Below are 21,537 nucleotides of genomic sequence, written 5' to 3'. Positions count from 1 at the left end.
TTGGGCAGAGAGAAAGGTGTTAAAGAACAGCGAGTGAGCCTACAGGGGTCAGAGAAGATACCCCACCTGCAGATATACAAAGAAGAGGGGAATTAGTGAGTATTGGTTATCTTCTGCATAGAGGTTTACATTCCTTGTCTCATTAACCTTATAAGAGGCCTTTGAGATGGAATTGTACCATTTACAGTTGAGAAAACTGATGTTCTGATAGATTAACAACTTATCCAAGGTTATATACTAGGAAGAGATAAAAAGATTAATACCAAAGTAAGTTTAACTCCAAAGCTTATGCCTTTATCAAAGGATTATGCATTTTCCCAAGTCAGACACAGAGATGCATGTATAAATTGTGGGCTACACAGAGCAGTGGCAAAGAGCCCAGGCTTTGGAGACAGACTGAGACATTGTGAGGATTATAGGTAATATGTGTAGAACAATGCCTAACATAAGTGTTTTATAGATGATTGTTCTTATTATCATTATAGAAGGATTAAAAGCTAAAAATCCCTCATACTAGAGAGAGAAAAATTATGTGAGTTCAACAGTGTGGTAGGAGATCAAGGGTACTTGCTGGATACTTTGGAGAGAGGAACAAGAAGGGATACTAATGAAAAAAAACTTTGTCAGTTTCATTCTTTTTATGGTTCTAATACAACTTGGGTATGGTACAGGACAGCAATTGTGCACCGTTTATATAGGAGAATGGAGTATATTATCTGAATGAGTTCTGTAGTAGATATTTGTCATTTGGCCTTTTTTTCTTTGCCTAACACTATTCCATTCCACTTCTGATATGAATTCCTGAATGTTAAAATACTTTGCTAATAAACAACAGAAACCAACACTGGCTTACTAAACCAAAAAAGTGTATTGGGATAGTTTACAAAATCAAAGAAACTGCTCTATCAAAAACCCCGGGGAAAACTCAAAGATACTCTATAGAGATCATCCGTATTAAGTCATGAAACTTCTGCTTAGGAAGCCACCACTGGATGGTAGTTCAAACCACCAGGAGATGGACTATTACTGCCCCAACTTGGGTCAGATCTTTTAATTCTTTGATTAGTTAGCCATATCAAGAAACAGGAGAGGAAGCACAGACTTAGTCACTGGAGGAATTGTTGAAAACTAAGAAGGCACACCAGTTGTATCTAAAATGCTGAAATATGAATAATTCCTTATTTTGGCATTTTTTTCTTAATAAATGACTTACAATATTCATATTAGCTTCAGGGTTTGCATTGTTTCCTTTCTTATCATAACCATACATAGATCCAAGAAGAAGCATCCAGCATGCTGCTGCTAAAAGCTGCCACATTTGGGATCTGCCTAGGAAAGGAAATTTAATATATTTGTCACCAAAGATAAATTCTACGAAGTGAAATTTGGTGTAATCTTTTTATAACACTGCTATGAGAGAGAGCAGAAACATACTTCTAGGCTGTGCTTAGAATACTGAATTATACAACATTCATTCCATGAAAAATCTAAAATGACTTTTTAGTAAGAAAAGAAAAGACACAAGGAAAGAAGAAAGGAGGGAATGAATGGAAAGGAACAGAGAAACCAATCAATCAAGTTTCCAGTAGATAACTGGACAAAAGAGGGAATAGATAATGTGTAGAAAAGAAATATAATGGCCAATAAATTAATCAAAGCACGTTTAGTATCTCTAGTTATTAGATTGGTTGGTACTTTTTTCTGATGGTGGAGTTAATCGTTGGCAAAACCTTTATGAAAAAAATTTGTTAACATGTCTTGTAAATTTAAAAGTATTCATAACTTTCACCCAGTAATTTTGTTTTCAGGAATCTATCTAAAAGAAAAATGATGTATATATAAACACTGGGTATAAAATTATTTCTTATTATATATCTTAAGACAGTAAAATTTCCCGAAGTAAGAGACTGGTGACCTAAATTATGGGTGAGCAAAAATGGAATTATTCAGTCATCAAATATTATGCTTATGTGTGATATGTGAAAATTCCTACTACATAATACATAGGGAAAAACAGACTTCAAATTGTGCATATATTTTAAGTTCAATGATGACACAAACCATAATAGAAAAAAAAAGCCTAAACATCAAATTTTAATTATAGTTATATCTAGATGGTGAATATTTGGATGATTATTTTCTCATTTTTAAAGTGTTTTTCACACTTTCTAAATTTTCTATATCCAGTATTACTTTATCATAGGAAAGACATTATTATTTAAACTTTTTTTAAAATTGTGAACATTGTGGAGAGAAAAAGATAATGAGTATTTCTCATTTGTCTTTGAAACTACTTAAGTTTAAAGCAAAGAACAACTTTGCAAAAACAACCAAGGGGAACATTTTTCAGGAGGGCTTCCTTTTACAGTTACTTATAAAATACAGATCTTCAAATTATGTTAGAAAATACACCCTCCCTGCTAATCTGTTTTGTTATTGTATAGTAATATAATATATTGACATATAAATTAATACAGATTAATATAGCTTAATTCTGGTGCAACTCTATGGCAGCAATAATATCACCTTCAGAGGCAATAATTATTATTGCTATCATAATTGCTATTATAACTATGTATTGAGCACCTATTATGTACCAAATAATGTGCCAGACATATATTATTTCATTTTATTCTCAAAATAATTCTAAAGGGTAGGAAATATTGGGCTGCGCATGGTGGCTCATGCCTGTAATCCCAGCACTTTGGAAGGCTGAGGCGGGCTGATCACTTCAGTCCAGGAGTACGAGACCAGCCTGGGCAACACAGAAAACCCTGTTTCTAAAAAAAAAATACAAAAATTTAGCCAGCCATGGTGGCATGCACCTGTAGTCCCAGCTACTCATGGGGCTGAGGTGAGAGGATCACCTGGGCCCAAGAGTTTGAGACTCCAGTGAGCTGTGATAGCACCATCACTGAACGCCAGCCTCAGTGACAGCGTGAAACCCTGTCAAAAAAAAAAAAAAAAAAAGAAAAAAGAAAGAAAGAAAGAAAAGAAAAGAAAAAAAAATTTAAAAAGGATGGGAAATATTGTCCTCATTTTATTTAAAATAAAACAGTGTCTTACAAAGTCGAGTAATTTGCCCAACATCAAACAGATGGTCATGGAGGCAGAATCTGAACTCGGGTTGCCTGACTCTAGGAAATGCACATGAAGACTATGCTCTTAACCACTCAGTCCATTCAGACTAGTTTTACGGGGGCCCCCTAGCTTCTGTGTGTCTAATTAGTGTTTTTCTAAGTATGGCCCATAGACCACAGGCATCATAATCACCATGAAAAACACTGAAGACTCTTAGACCTGACACTGAAAACTCTTAGACCTCACTACCGCCTAGCTGAAGGAGAATCTATTGGGGAGGGGGGGAGCTTGGCCCAGGAATCTGCATTTTAAACCATCATTACAAGTGGTTCATATGCATTCTAAAGTTTAAAAAACAGCCAGACTAGTTGGATTCTTTCAGAAGATAAACTGTTTCATTCTCGTTTCTGTTTATCTGAGACCTAGCATGGAGGTTTTTATAAATGCCAATAAAATGGAGGGATGAAGGAGTACATGAATACGTTATTTAATCTTTTTTTTTTTTTTTTTTTTTTTTCTGAGATGGAGTTTCGCTCTTGCTGCCCAGGCTGGAGTATAATGGCGCAAGCTTGGCTCACTACAACATCCGTCTTCTGGGTTCAAGGGATTCTCCTGCCCCAGCCTCTGGAATAGCTGGGATTACAGGCGCGTGCCGCCACACCTAATTTTTTGTAGTTTTAGTAGAGATGGGGTTTCACCATTTTGGGCAGGCTGGTCTCGAACTGCTGACTCCTGGCGATCCACCCACCTTGGCTTCCCAAAGTGCTGGGATTACAGGAGTGAGCCACTGCACCTGGCCGTGTTATTTAATCTTAATAACTATGCCAAATTGACTCAATATTTTATATTACATATTGCTTCACTGGTTTGATTTTATTCCACTTCATCATTCCTCACTGAGAGTAAGCTTCGAATGTTGATCAGATCCTTACCTCAGGATTATATTTTATGGCAAAGTAGTAGGGAAATGTGTAAAAATTGGTCTTCTCTCTCAAGGCTTTGACAGTTAACATGTTCTCATTTCTGCTGAGTGGCTGGCATTTTGAGGCCTCTGAATCACAATCACCAGTAAGTAAACCGGAAGCCCTTGTGTTGGAGCAGATCCAGCTCTCTTCTGAAATGGCTAAGCCTGTGGGTGTTCTAATGTTGCAGGGGAAGAGGGCTGTGAGCTAGCACAATGTGCTGCTTATAGGAAGAGCTGGGAGCCAGCCCCAAGGGATGGCACAACGATATACTAGCCATGACAGATTGCCTTTTGTAACCATGACATACAGCCCATCAGCTGCCTTTGTTTCGTTCCCCTGTGTTATATGGATCTGGATATAGAATGATGACACACTGTAGCAAGAGAAGTCTGTACGTGTTCCATTTAGGAAGGAGTGTCAAGTCCAATCTAAACAGCCTGTCTTCCAGCACCTCTTATGAGGGATGTTCTTACCTGCTTTGCCTATCCAAGCTTTATAGCATTAACTATAATTGTTGGGTAAGGGTGCTTGGTTCAGGAATCTCTCTTAATAATACTCTGAGTTTTTTTATTTCTTTGACCTGTTTCTGTGACTGCTCCCTGATGAATATTGCCTTCTCATGTGTCCCACATCGACATTCTGCTGGTTCATATATCCTTATATTCTATATAATATCATATATCCTTTTATCCTGTTTCATATATCCTTATATGCTAATGCATATAAGGATATTAGACTAAGAAATATAAAGATATTAGACTAAGAAATATAAGGATATTAGACTAAGGATATGCTAATGCATATAAGGATTTTAGACTAAGAAAAAAGCAGACATGATAAATTCCAGGGGATTCTCAGCTTTTAAAGATGAGACCCTTGGTTGCAAGTACTCAGATTAAATCACAATAGATTATATTTATTGTATATTTTATTATAGATATAATCTATAATAGATTTTATTGATTTATCACTGTAAATCAGCTTTTCACATTGCTGTCCTACAAAATGCTATGGGAGTCATGGCATTTTATGACTCCCATAAAATGCTATTTGTATAAAGAGGCCATGGGCAAATATATGTTCAACTATGTATGTATGTGTACATATTATATATACGACTTCCTTGGAGACTTATAGACTGTGTGTGTGTGTGTGCATAAAACTTGCTTGGATATTCAGACTACACACACACATACACACACGTATATGGATACACTTATATAAATGCTATAAACATCACTTATTTGGAGAGTCTTAGTTTATAATTAAGGTTCACTATAGTCCTGCAATCAAGACTCTATTTAGCTTTATTTAACCTACTTTTCGGCAGTCTTTTTTTAAACTTTTATTTTGGATTCAGGGGTAGATGTGCAGGTTTGTTATATACATAAACTTGTGTCATGGAGGTTCGTTGCACAGATTATTTCATTGCCCAGGTACTAAACCCAGTACCAAATAGTTACTTTTTCTGATCCTCTTCCTCCTCCCACCCTCCACCCTCAAGTAGGCCCCAGTGTCTGTCGTTCCCCTCTTTGTGCCCATGAGTTATTAAATGCTGATTTAATATTTCTTTCTCTATTTACTATACCAAAAAAATCTATATAATGAAGGAAAGGCTAAAATAAGTGGGCAAAAATTGGAAACATCTCTTTCAAAAGTTTCCTCAGGCAGATGCTCTACATGATTGTGGAGACAGCTGCTAGTTTTACTCAAATTTGGTTGGAATTTGATTGGAAAAAGGCACATTACTTGCAAGACCCTCTTCCCATGCTCAAAAATCTCCCTTCTCCAATAGTTGCTTTCTGTCCGCTCCCTGCCCCTAACCCCTCCAGCTACTTCAGTCAGTAGGAAATATGAGACTTTCAAGAGAATATTGCCTTGATGCATGTTTGATTTTATATTGGGTTTATATATTGTATATCAAATGCATGTGGACTATATGTAGGCAGCTCTCATAAGTAATGCATTTTGCACTGACAAATACATTGATAGTGAAATCAAGGATAGCAATTTCTCAACAAAAGAATATCAGAAGTAATAGAGACCTTAATTCCATTTTTCTTATTGCCCCATAATAGGAACTATCAGGCTCATCAAGCAAACACTTAATAACAACTTACGGCAATGCTTGGAGAGCATTCTCAACCAGTCCCCACCCTAATTCTTCACTATATTCGTAAATGGAGGTGAGAACTGGCCAGAGTGTGCAGGTACAAAGACCCCACAGAAAACTCTAAGCTCTAAGTTTGGGAAACTCTTAAGTTTAGAAAATGCAAAGGGGTCAGTTTCTACAGATGAATTTCAGTTTGATCAATGGTAAAATAAAGCTAATGATGAATCCCTGAATGCTTTGTGGAGAATTCTGAGTTAAAATTCTAACTCTGTCCTTCAGAAGATATGGCAGCCATGAGAATGCAGCTGTCAAGAGCTTCAACTGCAGGGAGCAAAACTGGCTATGAGCCACTGCTCCTGTGTCTCAACTCCATCACTAGCTTCCCAGTGAAGCCGCACATTGTAGACACTTCCTAAATATTGGCTATCACTGTTTTTATTATTAGTTGTGTGATTGCTAGGCAATTAAACTTCTCCGAAACTTAATTTTCTTATCTGTATGGTGAGGATAATAACGCCTATGTGTAGGGTTGGCTTAAGATGATAAAGATGTGATAAATAAGATGATAAATAATGTCTGTAAAACATCTAACAATGCTTGACTCTCAGTAAATGGTAGCTATTGTTATACCATGTCTTCTATTTCTGTGATTATTTCAGATGTATGTCTTGGTTCTTCAATTAGTTCATAAGCTTCTTAAGGACAAGAACCACATATTATACTTTATATTATAAATACAAATACTTCATTTTTATAACTTTTTAAATCTTTTGTGTCTCTAGTTTTGCTCATACTGAATATGGCACAATTATTCCAATTGACTTATGAAAAACAACAACATGTTTTGTACCAACACTTCTCAAATAGAATAAGAGCAGTCAAGAATTTCTGTTTACTTATTAATTCTATAATAATTTTCATTTTTCACTATATAGAGTACTTTACCTATTTAATCTATAATTTATATACCATGGACTGAGCATCTATATGCTTAATCATTATAATCATTATTTTTCCATCACTAGCAAATGTAAATGTCAATTTAGAATTTGAACAATATCTGTTTTACTCAATTTCTTTTCACTGGGTCTTAGTCCCCCTTATGAAAATAGTTTGGGAACAGTGTAACTCATTGGAAGATTACAAGAGAGGAACAATTTTGTCTTAAAAAATTTGAGTATAAAATTCTTATGAGTGACAAAGTAAAAAATAGGATAGGGCCCAGAAAAATGAAAATAGAAAATATCTTGTATATGTAGGTTACCTGGTAAATAAATAAAAGACACAAAACAAAGCTGATGTCAACATGCACAATAAAATGTAAGCAAAATGTGTGACATTCTCACAGCCCAAAGAAGACGTGACAAATGGGATAAAAATTTATATATATATATATAATTTTCTAAAGTATATATATATAATTTTCATCCTATATTATACTTGTCTTCCTTCTATATATATACATCTATATATATAAAATTTTCTAAATAATGTGTGTGTATATATATAGAAGGAAGCCAAGCATAATATTAGTGAAAGACGTGAAACCATATCTTGCCTGTCATCAGTTATGGCATACGTTTTTTGTTTCATCTTTTCTTGATTAGTGAGCTCAGAAAGATATGGAAAAGAAATGTGGGAATGGAGAATGCATGGGAGGAAGAAAGCAATGATATAACAGATCATTATTTGGACAAAAGGATAAGAGGTCCATATTTATAATGAATCGATATTACCTGTATGATCTTAAGCAGGCTAAACCAAAAACTGAAAGAGCCTATTTCCTGCCCCAAAAGAGAGAGACAGAAAATGAGAAAAGTTGAAGAAAGGAGCCAGGAAGGCAAAGAAAAAGAGAGTGGGGAAGAAATAAATCAGAAAAAAAAACACATTAAATAATACAAGTTTAGGCAACCTGAGTGATGTTTTTTCACTCCTTATCTTAATAAGCTATGTTTGAGCAATTATTGCACGTTCAGTTGTTGGTAAACAATGGAATGGCTGGTCTTGAGTAACATATTTCTATATATTTCCAGATGAGATATTAGCAGAAATTTTATGGCAGTTGTGCATTCAGCTTATTTTTGTCTGTAGATCAGATGGTACAACATTATTTCCCAACTGTGTGCTGAGGAGGAAAAGTTTATTATCCTATTCTCTGTCACAATGCAGAATTAGGAGAGTTACTGGGAGTTAGTGAAATAATTCTAGAAAAAGGGTCTGAAAACAGAAGACCTATAGTGTGGGCCTTTCTTTTCCTATCTGGGAAAACACATGGACCTTAAAAATGCCCATGCCACCTTCCTCATGAGGTTGTTGCAAAGTTCCAAAGAAATAATGCTAAATACAGCACAACTAAATCATAAAAAAATAGAAAATACAGGAATATAAGGCAGGATGCATCTTCTTTACAGAAAAACCGAAGAGTAGAAGGTGAATGCCTTCTGCTATGTTTCTAAAATAACTCAAGCAAAGTCAAGAACCAAGACGAACCTTTCCTTTGCTATCACTTGAATGAAAAGATCTAGAAGGGAGCAGAGAGACATTCCAAAGGAATCTGGTATTCACGACCAGGTGTTTAGCAGATGATTTGAGAGCTCGTCCCTATGTTTACAATTTAAATGAACTAGATGACAAAACAGACAAATCCTAGAATCAAACATGTGGGATCTCTCCTGCTGTCTCCTAGTCACCCATCCTCTTCTTTACCTCTGGTGTTCTGACTCCCATCTCCACCCTTTGCTAGCTACATGCACTGGTCTCTTTCCCCATTCTCCTTGATCCAACAGCATCTTATCATCTGTCCACTGCTCACTCTTTCTTTCTCCCCATACTCATTCTCTCAAGTATCTCTCACTAATCACATACTTTCATATATTCCCTAGGTGAGAAAAAAAAATCCAAATCCATACATCCCACATGTGAACCTCTAATTCCATATTCCCTCAAGCCTTCAGGATACTTCCACTTTGATTTCTTTTTGCAATCTTTAATCCAATATGCCCCCAAATAGAATTATTCTCTTTTTCTTTTTCAATTCCTCTTTTATTTCAATTCCAGAATCTGTATCCTCCCAATCTTGAAAGCTGGAAACTGAAATTTTCCTATATTCTGGCCAGGCTCAGTTGCTCATGCCTATAATCCCAGCACTTTGGGAGGCCGAGGCGCGTGGATCACCTGAGGCCAGGAGTTCCAGACCAGCCTGGCTAACATGGTGAAACCTGTCTCTACTGAAAATACAAAAATTAGCCAGTTGTGGTGGCACACGCCTGTAGTTCCAGCTACTCGGGAGGCTGAGGCAGGAGAATCACTTGAACCCGGGAGGCAGAGGTTGCAGTGAGCCGAGATCAGGCCACTGCACTCCCACCTGAGCGACAGAGTGAGACTCTGTCTCAAAAAAAAAAAAAAAAAAAAAAAGAAGTTTTCCTAAATTCTCTGATTTCCTCAAACTCTATTGCCAATCTCTTACTAAATAGTGATGTTCTTTCAAATTTTTTCAAACTCCTTTTCAAAACTTTGCTCAATTATCTCTTTGTCATTCTTTTAAAAAAGTTTTCAATTATTACTATTACCTATCTAGTCTAGTATCTAATTCCTAATACCTTATATCATTACACTGGTCTCCTGCCTGGTTTTTCATTTTTGAGTTTTTATGAGTCGAATCATTATGTATGTTGCCAAAAGATTAATTTTTACAAAATCATTTTATCATATTAAATATCCATTTGAGAATCCATAATGAAAAACTTCCACTTCCAAATATGATGGTGTAACTCATACAAGACTAGTTCTCTCACTAGATCAAATATACAAGCCAATTGTTTTCAGGCATCAGACAAAAGGGTACAAATTTGCAATCTTGAGATAGGCATATTTTAAAAACTCAATAGAGGAATCATGACAGAATGCTAATATTTTATTATCCTAGAATAAGGCAGAAAGCAGGCAAGGAAGGAAGGAAGGCAGGAAGGAAGGAAGGAGAAAAAGAGAGAGAGAGAGAAAGAAAGGAAAGAAAAGAAAAGAGAAAGAGAAAGAAAGAAAAGAGAAAAAGAAAAGGAAGAAAGAGGACAAGTGGAAAAAAAATAGCGAAAGGTCAGAATGGCAGATTTAAACAAAACTGTACCAAAAATTACATTAATTGCTAATACAGAAAATACTCTAAAAAAAGGCAAATATTGTCAGACTATATATATATATATATAAAAGCAGGGCCCAACTATGTACTTTCAACAAAAGCACACTTTAAATATAAAGGAAAATAAGTTGAAAGTAAAAGAAATAAATAAGTATACCATACAAGCAGTAAGAATAAGAAAGCTGTCAAATTTATAACAGACAAAGTAGGCTTCAAGACAATGAACATTATCAGAGTCAAAGCGAGATATTTCATAATGTTAATTCATCTGGAAGACAAAAGTCAATTCATCAGGAAGATAAAACAACCCTAAATATGTAGGCATCTAATAATAGAACTTCAGAATATGAGAAGATCAAACTGATAGAGATATAGGGAATTATTCAGTTTCATAGCTGTATGTTTCAACATATGTCTTTCAATAATTGGCAGAAAAATTAGACAGAAATAATATAGAAATATAGAAAACCTGAACAGCACTATTAACAAATTTGTTATAATTGACATTTGCAGAACATGCCTAAAGAACCCATAGAAACTGAAGCAATAAAAAGGGAAATTAGAAGATATTTGCAAGTAAATGATAATAAAACATGACATATCAAAATTTGAGATACAGCCAAAGTACTGCTTAGAAATAAATTTAGTGATTTAACTGCCAATGTTAGAAAAAAGTTTATAATCAATTATCTGAGTTTCTACCATAAAAAGTTAGAAAAAGAGAATCAAATGAATATCAAAGTAGTAGGAGGAGAGGAATAATAAAGAGGAAATAATAAAATAAATAAAAATATTAGAGAAAATTAATAAAGCCAAAAGTTGATCATTGGAAAAAATTAATAAAAATCACGTAACTCTAACAAAACTAATCAAGGAAAAAATAGAGCTACAATATGTGCCAATATCAGAAATAAAATAGTACATATCATTAACAACACAAACAATAAAATAAGAGAATATTCTGAAAACTGCAAATAAATTTGATAAATTATATTAACTAGACAAATTCCTTGAAAAACACAACTTAAAAAACCATTTCCAGAAGAAAAAGAACATTTCTATATCTACTTTAAAAGTTGAATTTGTTTTATAAAATATTTCCATGTGCATGCACAACAATTCCAGACCCACATAGTTTCATTGGTGAGCATCCTATCTAATATGAGGCAGAAATTATTACACTCATCAACGATTTTACAGAGCTGTAACACTGAAGTTGTTCATGTGTCCCTGAAGTTGTTAGCATACAACCCTTCCTGACAAACATTCTTAGTGTTCTGATGGATAAATTGGAGCCAAGTTTATTAGAATAATATGGAAATTAATCAAAGTAGCAAATAGTTAAAAATTATCAGTTTTAAAATTGGGAAGTACATTTGACAAAACTCAACACCAATTTATAATAAAAAATTTTTAGGAAAATAGAAATGAAAAGGAAATGTCTCAATCAGATGAAGGAATTCTATAAAATATCCTCCAGGTACAATTATAATTAATGCTAACATATTGAATACTTTCACCTTAAGAATGAAACAGAGAAAGCATGTCTTTCTTATCACCTCCATTTACCATGATACTGGAGGTGCTATTAAATAAAATAAATCATAAGAGAAAACAACAACAACAAAAAAGATGGGAAAGTAGAAACGACACTAAATATATTTATTTTATTTTATAGTTTTTATTTTATTTTATTTTATTTTTATTTTTATTTTTATTTTTTTGAGACAGAGTCTTGCTCTGACACCCAGGCTGGAGTGCAATGGCATGATCTCGGCTCACTGCAACCTCTGCAGTGAGCCTCTCCTGGGTTCAAGTGATTCTCCTGCCTCTGCCCCCCAAGTAGCTGGGATTACAGGTGCCCACCACTTTACCCGGCTAATTTGTGTATTTTTAGTAGAGATGGGGTTTCACCATGTTGGCCAGGCTGGTTTCAAACTCCTGACCTCAGGTAGTCCGCCCACCTTGGCCTCCCAAAGTGCTGGGATTACAGGTATGAGCCATGGCGCCCAGCCTAAATTTATTTTTACATGGTGTGGTGATGCATATAGAAAATCATAACTAGTCTGCACAAAACCCACTATATCTAATAGATGAATACAGAGAAAAGTATTAAGATACAAAACTAATATTTAAAAAGCAATTGTTTTTTCTTATGCTGGTAAAGTAGATAGTTCATAAAACTATGCTTCTTTCAGAACTCTATTTTCTTGCTTTGAAAGTTTATCCCTCTTTTTTTCTAGTCACCAGAAATAACACTATTATGGTAATACTTATAATAAAAAATCAAAATACAGTTAGGGCAATAACAGCTATAATTTTTGGTATCTATCACATATAATAACAATTAGAAATAACTATATGCCAGTGACTTTAAAAAGTGATTTGTATGAATTACTTTAATTTACAAACAACTCTATTTGTAGGTGCTACTATTATTATCTCTATTATCCTCTTTTTGTTGGTTTGTTGTACAGAAAGTGGAACTCATGCAAAGAGAGGGTAAGTAAGTTAGCTAAATTCACATAGCTAGAAATTGCTATGGCGAGATTTGTATCTGATTGGTTTGATCCAAGAGTCTACAGATGTAACCACCTCTCTATACTGTGTCTCCTGTGTGATGATGGAGTATCCCATGTATTTCATTTCTTTAAATGACTACCAGGATGCATACATTTCATGGCCAGTAACCTAAAGCTAATATAGAGTTACAGGCTGAAAATCTTGTTCAAAAGAAGTTGGTCATCTTTTCTTTCAGTTTCCTTATACCTGGCCCTCTGGTTAAAAACAAAATAAAACTCTTTATTCAAGAGAAAGAAATTACGGACTATTGCAATGCACTATTTCAAAGCTTTCTTTTTCTCTCTCTTCTTCCCTTGGTAGCAGTAAGAATCACACTAGCATTTTCATTTTAAATAGGATTGTTCTCTCTGAAGAAAATAAGCAGAAAAGTAAATGGAAACAGTACAGATACATCAGCACAGATAAATCCCTGCAAAAGCTATAATTAGGCTAAGCTGATGGTATGTGTTAATGAGAAGTGGCTCAGATGATTCAGAGTATGGAGCCTGGAATTAAGAAAAAAAAAAAAAAACATTATCTGGAACAGGGATATGACTTTCACAAAGAATATGGGAGGGAGCAGTACTATATTTACAATAGACACCTTATCTATTCAGCATTTATGAGAATTTAGGCCATTAACATGTGAATGTTAGGTCCATATTATGGTAGGTCCACAATATGGATTTGCTGAATAAGTGCATGAATAATAAGTAGGTAAATGAAGCCAGTCATTTTTATTGTTGCTGTCATAGCTAGTTTTAGTTCTTTTTAGCTAAAAAAAATTACTAAAACATTGTAAAATTCTTATCTATTAAAAAGTGGTAAAATATGATTTCAACTGAGAGAGTTCAGAGTCATCGTTGCACTACACTTGTTATGCTAACAAAGATCAAAATAATGAGAGATAAATTGAGCAGAAGATCTGTAAAATCTTTACACTGAAAATTACAAAACAAATCCAAATACATAGAGAGATATACTTTGTTTATATATCAAGAGACTCAATAGATTAAATTATATGTTGTTTAATAATTTTTGACATGGGTTTCAATGTAGTTCAATGAGAAAGTATTTTCAACAATTATTCCTGTAGGAACAATTGGAAATCAATTTTGAAAAAAATAACCTTGATACATTTCCCAAACCAGATACAAAAATATACCTCAGATTGCAAATCTAAAACTAAAAACTTAAGTACAAAGTTGTTAGAAGATAACAAAGAATAATATCTTTACAAATTTGGGGTAGACAACTAACCATAAACAAAAAAAGATTAAAAAATTATTAAAATAAAAAACTTCTGATCTTCAAAAACATCATTAAAAAAATAGGCCGGACACGGTGGCTCACTCTTGTAATCCCAGTACTTTGGGAAGCCGAGGTGGGTGGATCACTTGAGGCCAGGAGCTCGAGACCCACCTGGCCAACATGGTTAAACCCCATCTCTACTAAAAATTCAAAAATTAAGCAGGCACGTTGGTGCACACTTGTAATCCCAGCTACTCATAGGAGGCTGAGATATGATAATCACTTGAACCCAGGAGGTGAAGGTTGCAGTGAGCCGAGATTGTGCCACTGCACTCCAGCCTGAGTGATAGAGTGAGACTGTCTCAAAAAGCAACGGAAAAGAGAAGAAAAGAAAACAGCTAATGTACAACTTGAGGGCTATAGTTTATTGTACTGTACTTGGAATTTTGGCTAAAAGAGTAGATTTTAAGCGCTCTTGCCACACACACAAACGGTAACTAGGTAAGATGATTGATATGTTAATTTGTTTGACTATAGTAACCGTTTCACTACATATATGTATAGCAAAACATCACATTATTCACATTAAAATATATGCAATAATAAAAGAAAAAGGCAATTCACAGACAAAAGGAAAATATTTGCAATAGATATTTGATAAAGGACTCTAGGAAATTTCAAGAACTCCAGAAATAAATAACAACAAAAGAATTAAATTTAAAAAATGGACAAAATACTTGGACAGACAGTAAACAAAAGAGAATAGATGGACGGCCAATAAACACAAGAAAAGATGTTCAACATTGTTAGTCATCAGAAAGAAATGCAAAGTTAAACCCTAGTGAGATACTACTGCATACTCACTAGACTAGCTAACAGCAACTTCACCAAATGTTGGGGAAGATGAGGAGCTACTGGACCTTTCCATATATTGCTGATGGGATATATATTTATAGTTGATAATATCACAGTGACTCTCAGAAACTCTAACAGTTTCGGAAAATCCTGTGAGATAGCAATTCCGCCTTTAGGTAGTTGCTTAAAATAAAAGAAAATATTGGTTTGCAAGATTGTTCGCTGAAGATTTATTCACAAATAGCAAATTATTGGAAATAATACAAATGTCCATTAGTAGTAGAATGGACACATAATCATGTTATATTTATGCAATCGAATGCTTGCTACTCATCGACACATTCAACAGCCTGGATAAATATCACAAACGTTATGCCGAGTGAAAAAAGCGCAAAGGAGTGCATACTCTATAGTTGAATTTCTGTAAAGGTCAAGAACAGATAAAACTAATTCATAGGAATAAAAATCACAATAGTGTTTGCTTGGTTCTAGGGCAAATTTTGACTGGGGTAATTGCTAAGATTCATCAAACTGTACAATTAAGATCTGTGCATTTTACTGAATGTAATTATACCACAATTAAAAGGAAACTGGAAACTGTTGCAAAGCAGGTGTTTTCAACATTTACTAGTGCTGGTGTAAACTAGTAAAATTTATGTGACATATTGCTGTAATTACTAGGAATTTTAAAGAACATCCACATTTTATATCCCAGTAGTTCCACTCAATAAATACATGCTAAAAAGATAAATTCTCAACTTGGAGAGGGATCTTTTTATACAAGATTGCTTTAATTCTTGTTATTTGTAATAAAAATTAAAAATGTTTTCAATTACAAGAGGATTTTAAAATAAACTATAATATATTAATTTAATCTTGTAGATAAATCCATTAAATTATTTTAAAGACTATATAAAAACATGAAAGCATACTCATAACATTATGTTAAATAGAGGAAAAAATTTTTGGGCAAAAGAATTGTATATACCAATAGTCTATAGAGCATACAATAATTTTCAAGAAATACATAGGCACATACGTAGTTTTAAAAGAATGAAATTCTAGACCTTTGACTCTCATCTACACTCTTTTGTAATACTAATTTGGCCTGAGAATTTCTGGTTTGAAGCAGGGTCTCCTTTTCTAACTTTGCAAAGGAAAAGCCCAACCCTCTCCTTTCCTGAATCTTACGATGTGAATTGTTCTAGGCTGTATAAATGGCTGAGACTCCCTAACAAGAGAATAATTGACAATATTGACATTGGTACTGGGAAAGGAACTGACCTTAATAAAATAGCAATCCCTTTCCAAGGGCATTTAACCTCTGCAAGTCAGTTTCCAATTCTTTGCTTTAAAAAAAAATAGAAAGAGGATGCACTTGAGTGGTTAGTAGATAGATCATAAAAAATAATTTTTTTGTCTTGGCTGGAAGCCATCATTCTCAGCCGACTAACAGGAACAAAAATCCAAACACTGCATGTTCTCACTCATAGGTGAGAGTTGAACAATGAGAACACAGGGAGGGGAACATCACACACTGGGGCCTGTCGGGGGGTGGGGGACAGGGAGAGGGATAGCATTAGGAGAAATACCTAATGTGGATGACGGGTTGATAGGTGCAGCAAACCACTGTGGCACATGTATACCTATGTAACAAACCTACACGTTCTGCACATGTATCCCAGAACTTAAAGTATAATAAAAATAAAATAAAATAATTTTTGATGATGCATCACTATGTGATTTGTGACACAGAGCTTCATAAAGAGCTCAAAAAATTGTGGCATTATGTAAACATGGTTTCTCAGCACTCACATCTATTCAAAAAATGAAAAAGAATTGATGATGAATTTTGTTTCATTCTGTCAATAAATAATAATCATCAATGGATGCAGAAATTAAAAGGAAAAGATCTATCTACATCATTAAGAAAAGCATCACCAATAAAGTTTTACTCCTAATGCTTAATCATTTTTCATTAAACTTTTAATGTGTTATGATCCTTTGGACAATTATATACAAATAAAAATTAAAATCACACATCATTAAAAACTTTTTAAAAAATGCAACCTTATGGTCAAAAGAAATGAAAACAATTTAAGTTTTAATGTATATGGACCTTTTAGTTGCAGAGAATAATCTACTGATCAATAAAAGAAATAATAACACAAATATGTTATATTAAAATATATTTGTAGGAATATGTAAAACATCTGTAGAAATGACTGGAATGAGAATATGAATAGAAGGAGAAAAATAAAACATGTAAAACTTTAAATTCATTAAATAAGGGAATTTTTAAATGGATGATATTAGGCATCAAATCATTATTCTATTGGATTCATTTTGAAAATTGTGTAACAATTTAATTTTAAACTATTAATATTTACAATGTGCCATAAAGTGCATCCTTAGCAATGATTTAAAAATATGACACAAATTTTATATGCCAACCTAAAAATTTGCAGTCACAGAGTTTTGCAAACTTTGGGGCTATAGATGCAAAAATAATATTTAAGCAACTGTTACATATTTTTAAATTTTTATTGTTTTTAAACTTCTAAAACAAATAAACAAAAAAGTATGGTCTTCAAAAGACTAGAAGAATTACTCCAAAATGATAATGGTTATATTTGGTCACTAGGAATAAACATTTTCCCTCTTCCACTAATTTACTTATTGGTTATGTATTTTTCTTGATGAATTTATTAGCTTGAATTATCCTTATAATAGTAGCAAAGGTTATGACATTTAGAAATAATTACGTATAAATTTAAACTCAATGACCTCTGAGTAAATGTCCTAGATGTTTTCTTAGGGGCAAAGTTCAGAAGTTTTAGTACTTCCATCTTGTAATAATCGTTTCAGCAGTATCCCATAGTTTTTGTTTATTAAAAGATTCTTGGCAGCCATACAAATGACTGGGTTTGCCAGAAGACTGTTGTTTATCAATTAGAATGTTTTGGCATCTGCCACATTTTTCCTTTTTATTTGACATTTTAAATCTAAAAACCCACTGGGTGTTTACAGAGATTTAGGATCTGTCTTGCTCCTACCTCAGCATCCTTCATAAAGCTCTAATACTTTTAACCTCTTACCAAAACACAGTGACTCACAACTATTAGTGGTCAGGTTAGTCAGAAACTAGATTTAAATTGCTTCCCTGTTTTTCCCCCACCCACAGGGTGAAAGACAATGAATCAGGAAGACTGAGGAGACTATTAACAAGTGAATGAAATGAAATCTTTACACAATATGATATCCAGTCCTAAAAATTGTAGATTTGAGAATTAAACACCTAGCACATTTGAATCAGGAAGAAAGACTAGGCAACTTTGATGGAATTTTCAAATAGGCTAAGAGGCCAGTAGCTCTGTGCTCTAAGCCTAGACGCAAACAGAAAAGAACAAGAGTCTTGGGATGAATGGGAAATAAAATGCCAAGGCAGAAAAAAATGAATAACAAACATTTAAAGAGCATTATATTTCACATGTCTTCTATAATATGAAGGACAAAGCACTTGTCCTGCCTGGCAAAATAGGCTCTGAAAGGTTGTTGCTTCAAATTAAAGGCAAAAATTAAATAAAATAAACCACAAAGGAAGAGCAGTGAAGGAAATAATTTTTCCCTCAATGTCCTTACAAAGTAAAGGAGAGACAGGATAGGCCAGTGAAGGAATATGAAAACAAGTCATTTTAGAGTAAAATGGCACTTTAACTTCATATTGTTATTCCAAAATTCAGTTCCATACTCTCATATTTACAGCCTGAAGTGCTAAGTATGCCAAGGTGCTATATATTTGAGTTGGTTTCTGTTTTCAGACATGAAGAAAGCCTGGTAAAAACTGCTTTCTTATTTCTAGAAAAAGAAAACAAAGGATAACTGTTTTGTAAAAACAAACAAAAAATAACAGTTTGGCTTTGACACATAGAATTAAAGAATAATTATTTATTCTCTGTATGTCTAGAGGGGATATTAGTCCATCCAATTGACTCATCTTCATGTTTCTAGCTTCCAATCAGGTCTGCAATTAAAAGGGTGACAGGAGCATGTTACTCTTAAATATCATCTACATTAATGTGAACCACATTTTCACTCCTCTCCCAATGAAACCGTTTATTACAAAGCAGCAGAAAAAGAATGGTGTGTCCTCCACAAATGATTGATTTCATAAGCAATTGTGTCACTCTTGACAGTCACTTTGCTTCATCTTCCCCTGCAGATGACCCTGATCATAAAAAAGAATATTCATACTCAAGGCCATTGGAATGAGAACATAAAGAGCTTTCTAAAAAATGGTAAATGGTTTTGAAAACATTATCCAAACATTGTTTCCCAAACCCCTAGATACAACACTTAAAAGAGAGGTTCATAACAAATATCTATTGCTAGATTTTTCCAGGTTTAGACTTGTGATACCTCCTCTCACTGAGGTTCAAATATAGTGATGTCTGCTTTCTAGATGCTGCAGCTTTCTGAAAGGGAAAACTTGTCTTAACATGCCTAGAAGACTCTCCATCTGAAGTTGTCACATTATACTCTTGCTGTATCTTGCTTAACCTGATAGAATTAAAATACAATATTCATCATCAATATGTAAAGTTCTGTCCCTCTGAAGGTTTCCCATGTCTCACTAATACACTATGATCCAGGCTCTGCAAATAGGTGAAAAGTCATTACCTGATCCAAGTCTTTGGAGGTCTGTCTTCAAGTCCTGGGAGCTTCAGGTGCATTCCAGATCCTTCCAGAGGCAACTGTCAGTGGAACATGCTCTGTTCTAAACAGCTCAGAAGATGGCGCAACTAGAAATTTCTCAACTGGAAGCAGATTAATCATGGTTTCACATATGACAGATGCTAAGGTAAACTTGTTAGGTGAGTTCTTAGCCAGTGATGAAAGAGTGTGATTGAAACTAAAATTCTCACTCCTGCCAAGCCAATCCTCATGTTCCATGCCTCAAGGGTCAGATGAATTGGAAGATTCTCAGCAGAATCTGAGACTCTCTACTGAGAAAATAATAGACTCTCTACTTAGAAAATAATTTCCACAAAGCGTGGATGAAATGACCCCAGTCATATGAGCATCTCTGTAAAATGCCACATCCTCCTGCCTCATCCAGCTGCAACACTTCTAATGCTACCACATTCCCAATTATTGCTTTGGCTTTTCTAAATTTCTTTTACCTTGGTATGTAAATTGGGCATTAGAATTGGCAGGAAATAGTATATCCAATTCTTTCAAGATCTCTAGCTAGCTAAAGGCAAATAAACAAAAACAAAACTGGCTTTTTTTTTTTTTTTTCTGCTCTCCAACCAATCTCTTTCTTGACATGTAAGCAGTCTTGTGTCTGCACTCCATGAAAGTTTGAAATCAGATAATCTGGAATTCCAGAACTGCATAGAGTTCTATTTTCAGTAGCGGGCATTTATATTATGGAAAATTACAAGGGTAATTACAAGTCCAGTTTGGGTAAATTAAAACAACCAAATTTCTAAAATGATCTCAAAATATTTTCCATGCTTTCAAAGTCATCTGAAGAGGAAGAGTATTCCTGAATTAGTTCCTGAATTTTCATCATTGGTTCAGACATGTCTATGTACACGCAGAGCATAGGAAAGAATTGCAAACACACTTGTATCAGAACGTGCATTTTAGTCAGGTAGGACTTAGTGGCATGAGGTTAGTTTAAATACCTTCAAGTTTCTTTGGATTGTGTCAGTTACTAATTAGGTTCCATTAGAGTCAGTTTGATTGGAAATTGTAGTTGGAATTGGCTTTGCTTCCATTACTATAATAGTTTCAACCACTTAATTAAAATTATTTACAGATTTACTTGATTTATTAGAAACGTTTTATATTCCTATATTTTTAATGTATAATTCCACTTACAATGTAGTACATTCTACTGGCATGTCAATTTGAGTCTCTGAAGTAAAGCATAACAACTGGAAAGATAGTTCATGTTTTGGCAATATACAAACTGCTGGAATCTAGTCTATGCTAGCAAATACAGACATTTCTATGCTAGAAAACACAGATATTCTTGGGGAAAAAAAAAGAAAAGAAACGATGGAATTTTCAGTTATTACATAGTTGATCTTAAACTATTTTGCCAAACATTTTCTGCAATGCATTCCTACCCACAGGAAATCCATCCAAATCATTGTAGTTTGGTGCACTTTTACCCTGAATGGGTTATTCATCCATGTAAGGGCCCTTTACTGCTTTGTTTATTCTTTTATAAATTTTATTTAATTTATTTTGACCTTTGTCCCTGATCCCCATTTTCATTCAATCTCCAGTTTATCCTAAAGAGTGACCATATCACTGTAAAGTATATAACATATATGAGACTTTCATATATTATTTTATTATAAATCTCATTGTTTCCTACTTTTCTTACTGTACATTATGCCTGTGAACTGGATTGTCTCCATAATTTATGGGGCCCAGTGCCAAATTTTAAATATGGGACTTCTTATGAATAATAATTTAACGATGGTGACAGCAAAGTGTCTAAGTGTGAGGGCCTTCTAACCATGCCTTCTAATCCTCTAGAGTTGCATATTTCACACATC

General features: G+C 34.1%; 1 protein-coding gene across 2 annotated transcripts in view; it reads right to left on the bottom strand.

Annotated features, from left to right (window-relative positions):
- The window catches only part of LIPK (lipase family member K), a 49,090-nt gene extending 29,361 nt beyond the window's left edge, over nucleotides 1-19,729 (bottom strand). For both annotated transcript variants that reach the window (XR_008491948.2, XM_054435662.2), the window contains exons 1-2: nucleotides 19,640-19,729; nucleotides 1,214-1,329 (exon numbers count right to left, since the gene is read on the bottom strand). Coding sequence is in view for 1 of the 2 variants with exons in the window: in XM_054435662.2 (XP_054291637.1) it covers nucleotides 1,214-1,318 (105 nt within the window). In the remaining variant the exon portion in view is untranslated. The remainder of the gene's footprint in view (nucleotides 1-1,213; nucleotides 1,330-19,639) is intronic.
- Nucleotides 19,730-21,537: the final 1,808 nt, after the last annotated feature.

Source organism: Pongo pygmaeus, chromosome 8 (genome assembly GCF_028885625.2).
Source record: "Pongo pygmaeus isolate AG05252 chromosome 8, NHGRI_mPonPyg2-v2.0_pri, whole genome shotgun sequence".
Lineage (NCBI taxonomy): Eukaryota > Metazoa > Chordata > Mammalia > Primates > Hominidae > Pongo > Pongo pygmaeus.
The sequence above is the reverse complement of the archived record's forward strand: the minus strand, read 5'-3'. Positions and strand labels throughout refer to the sequence as shown.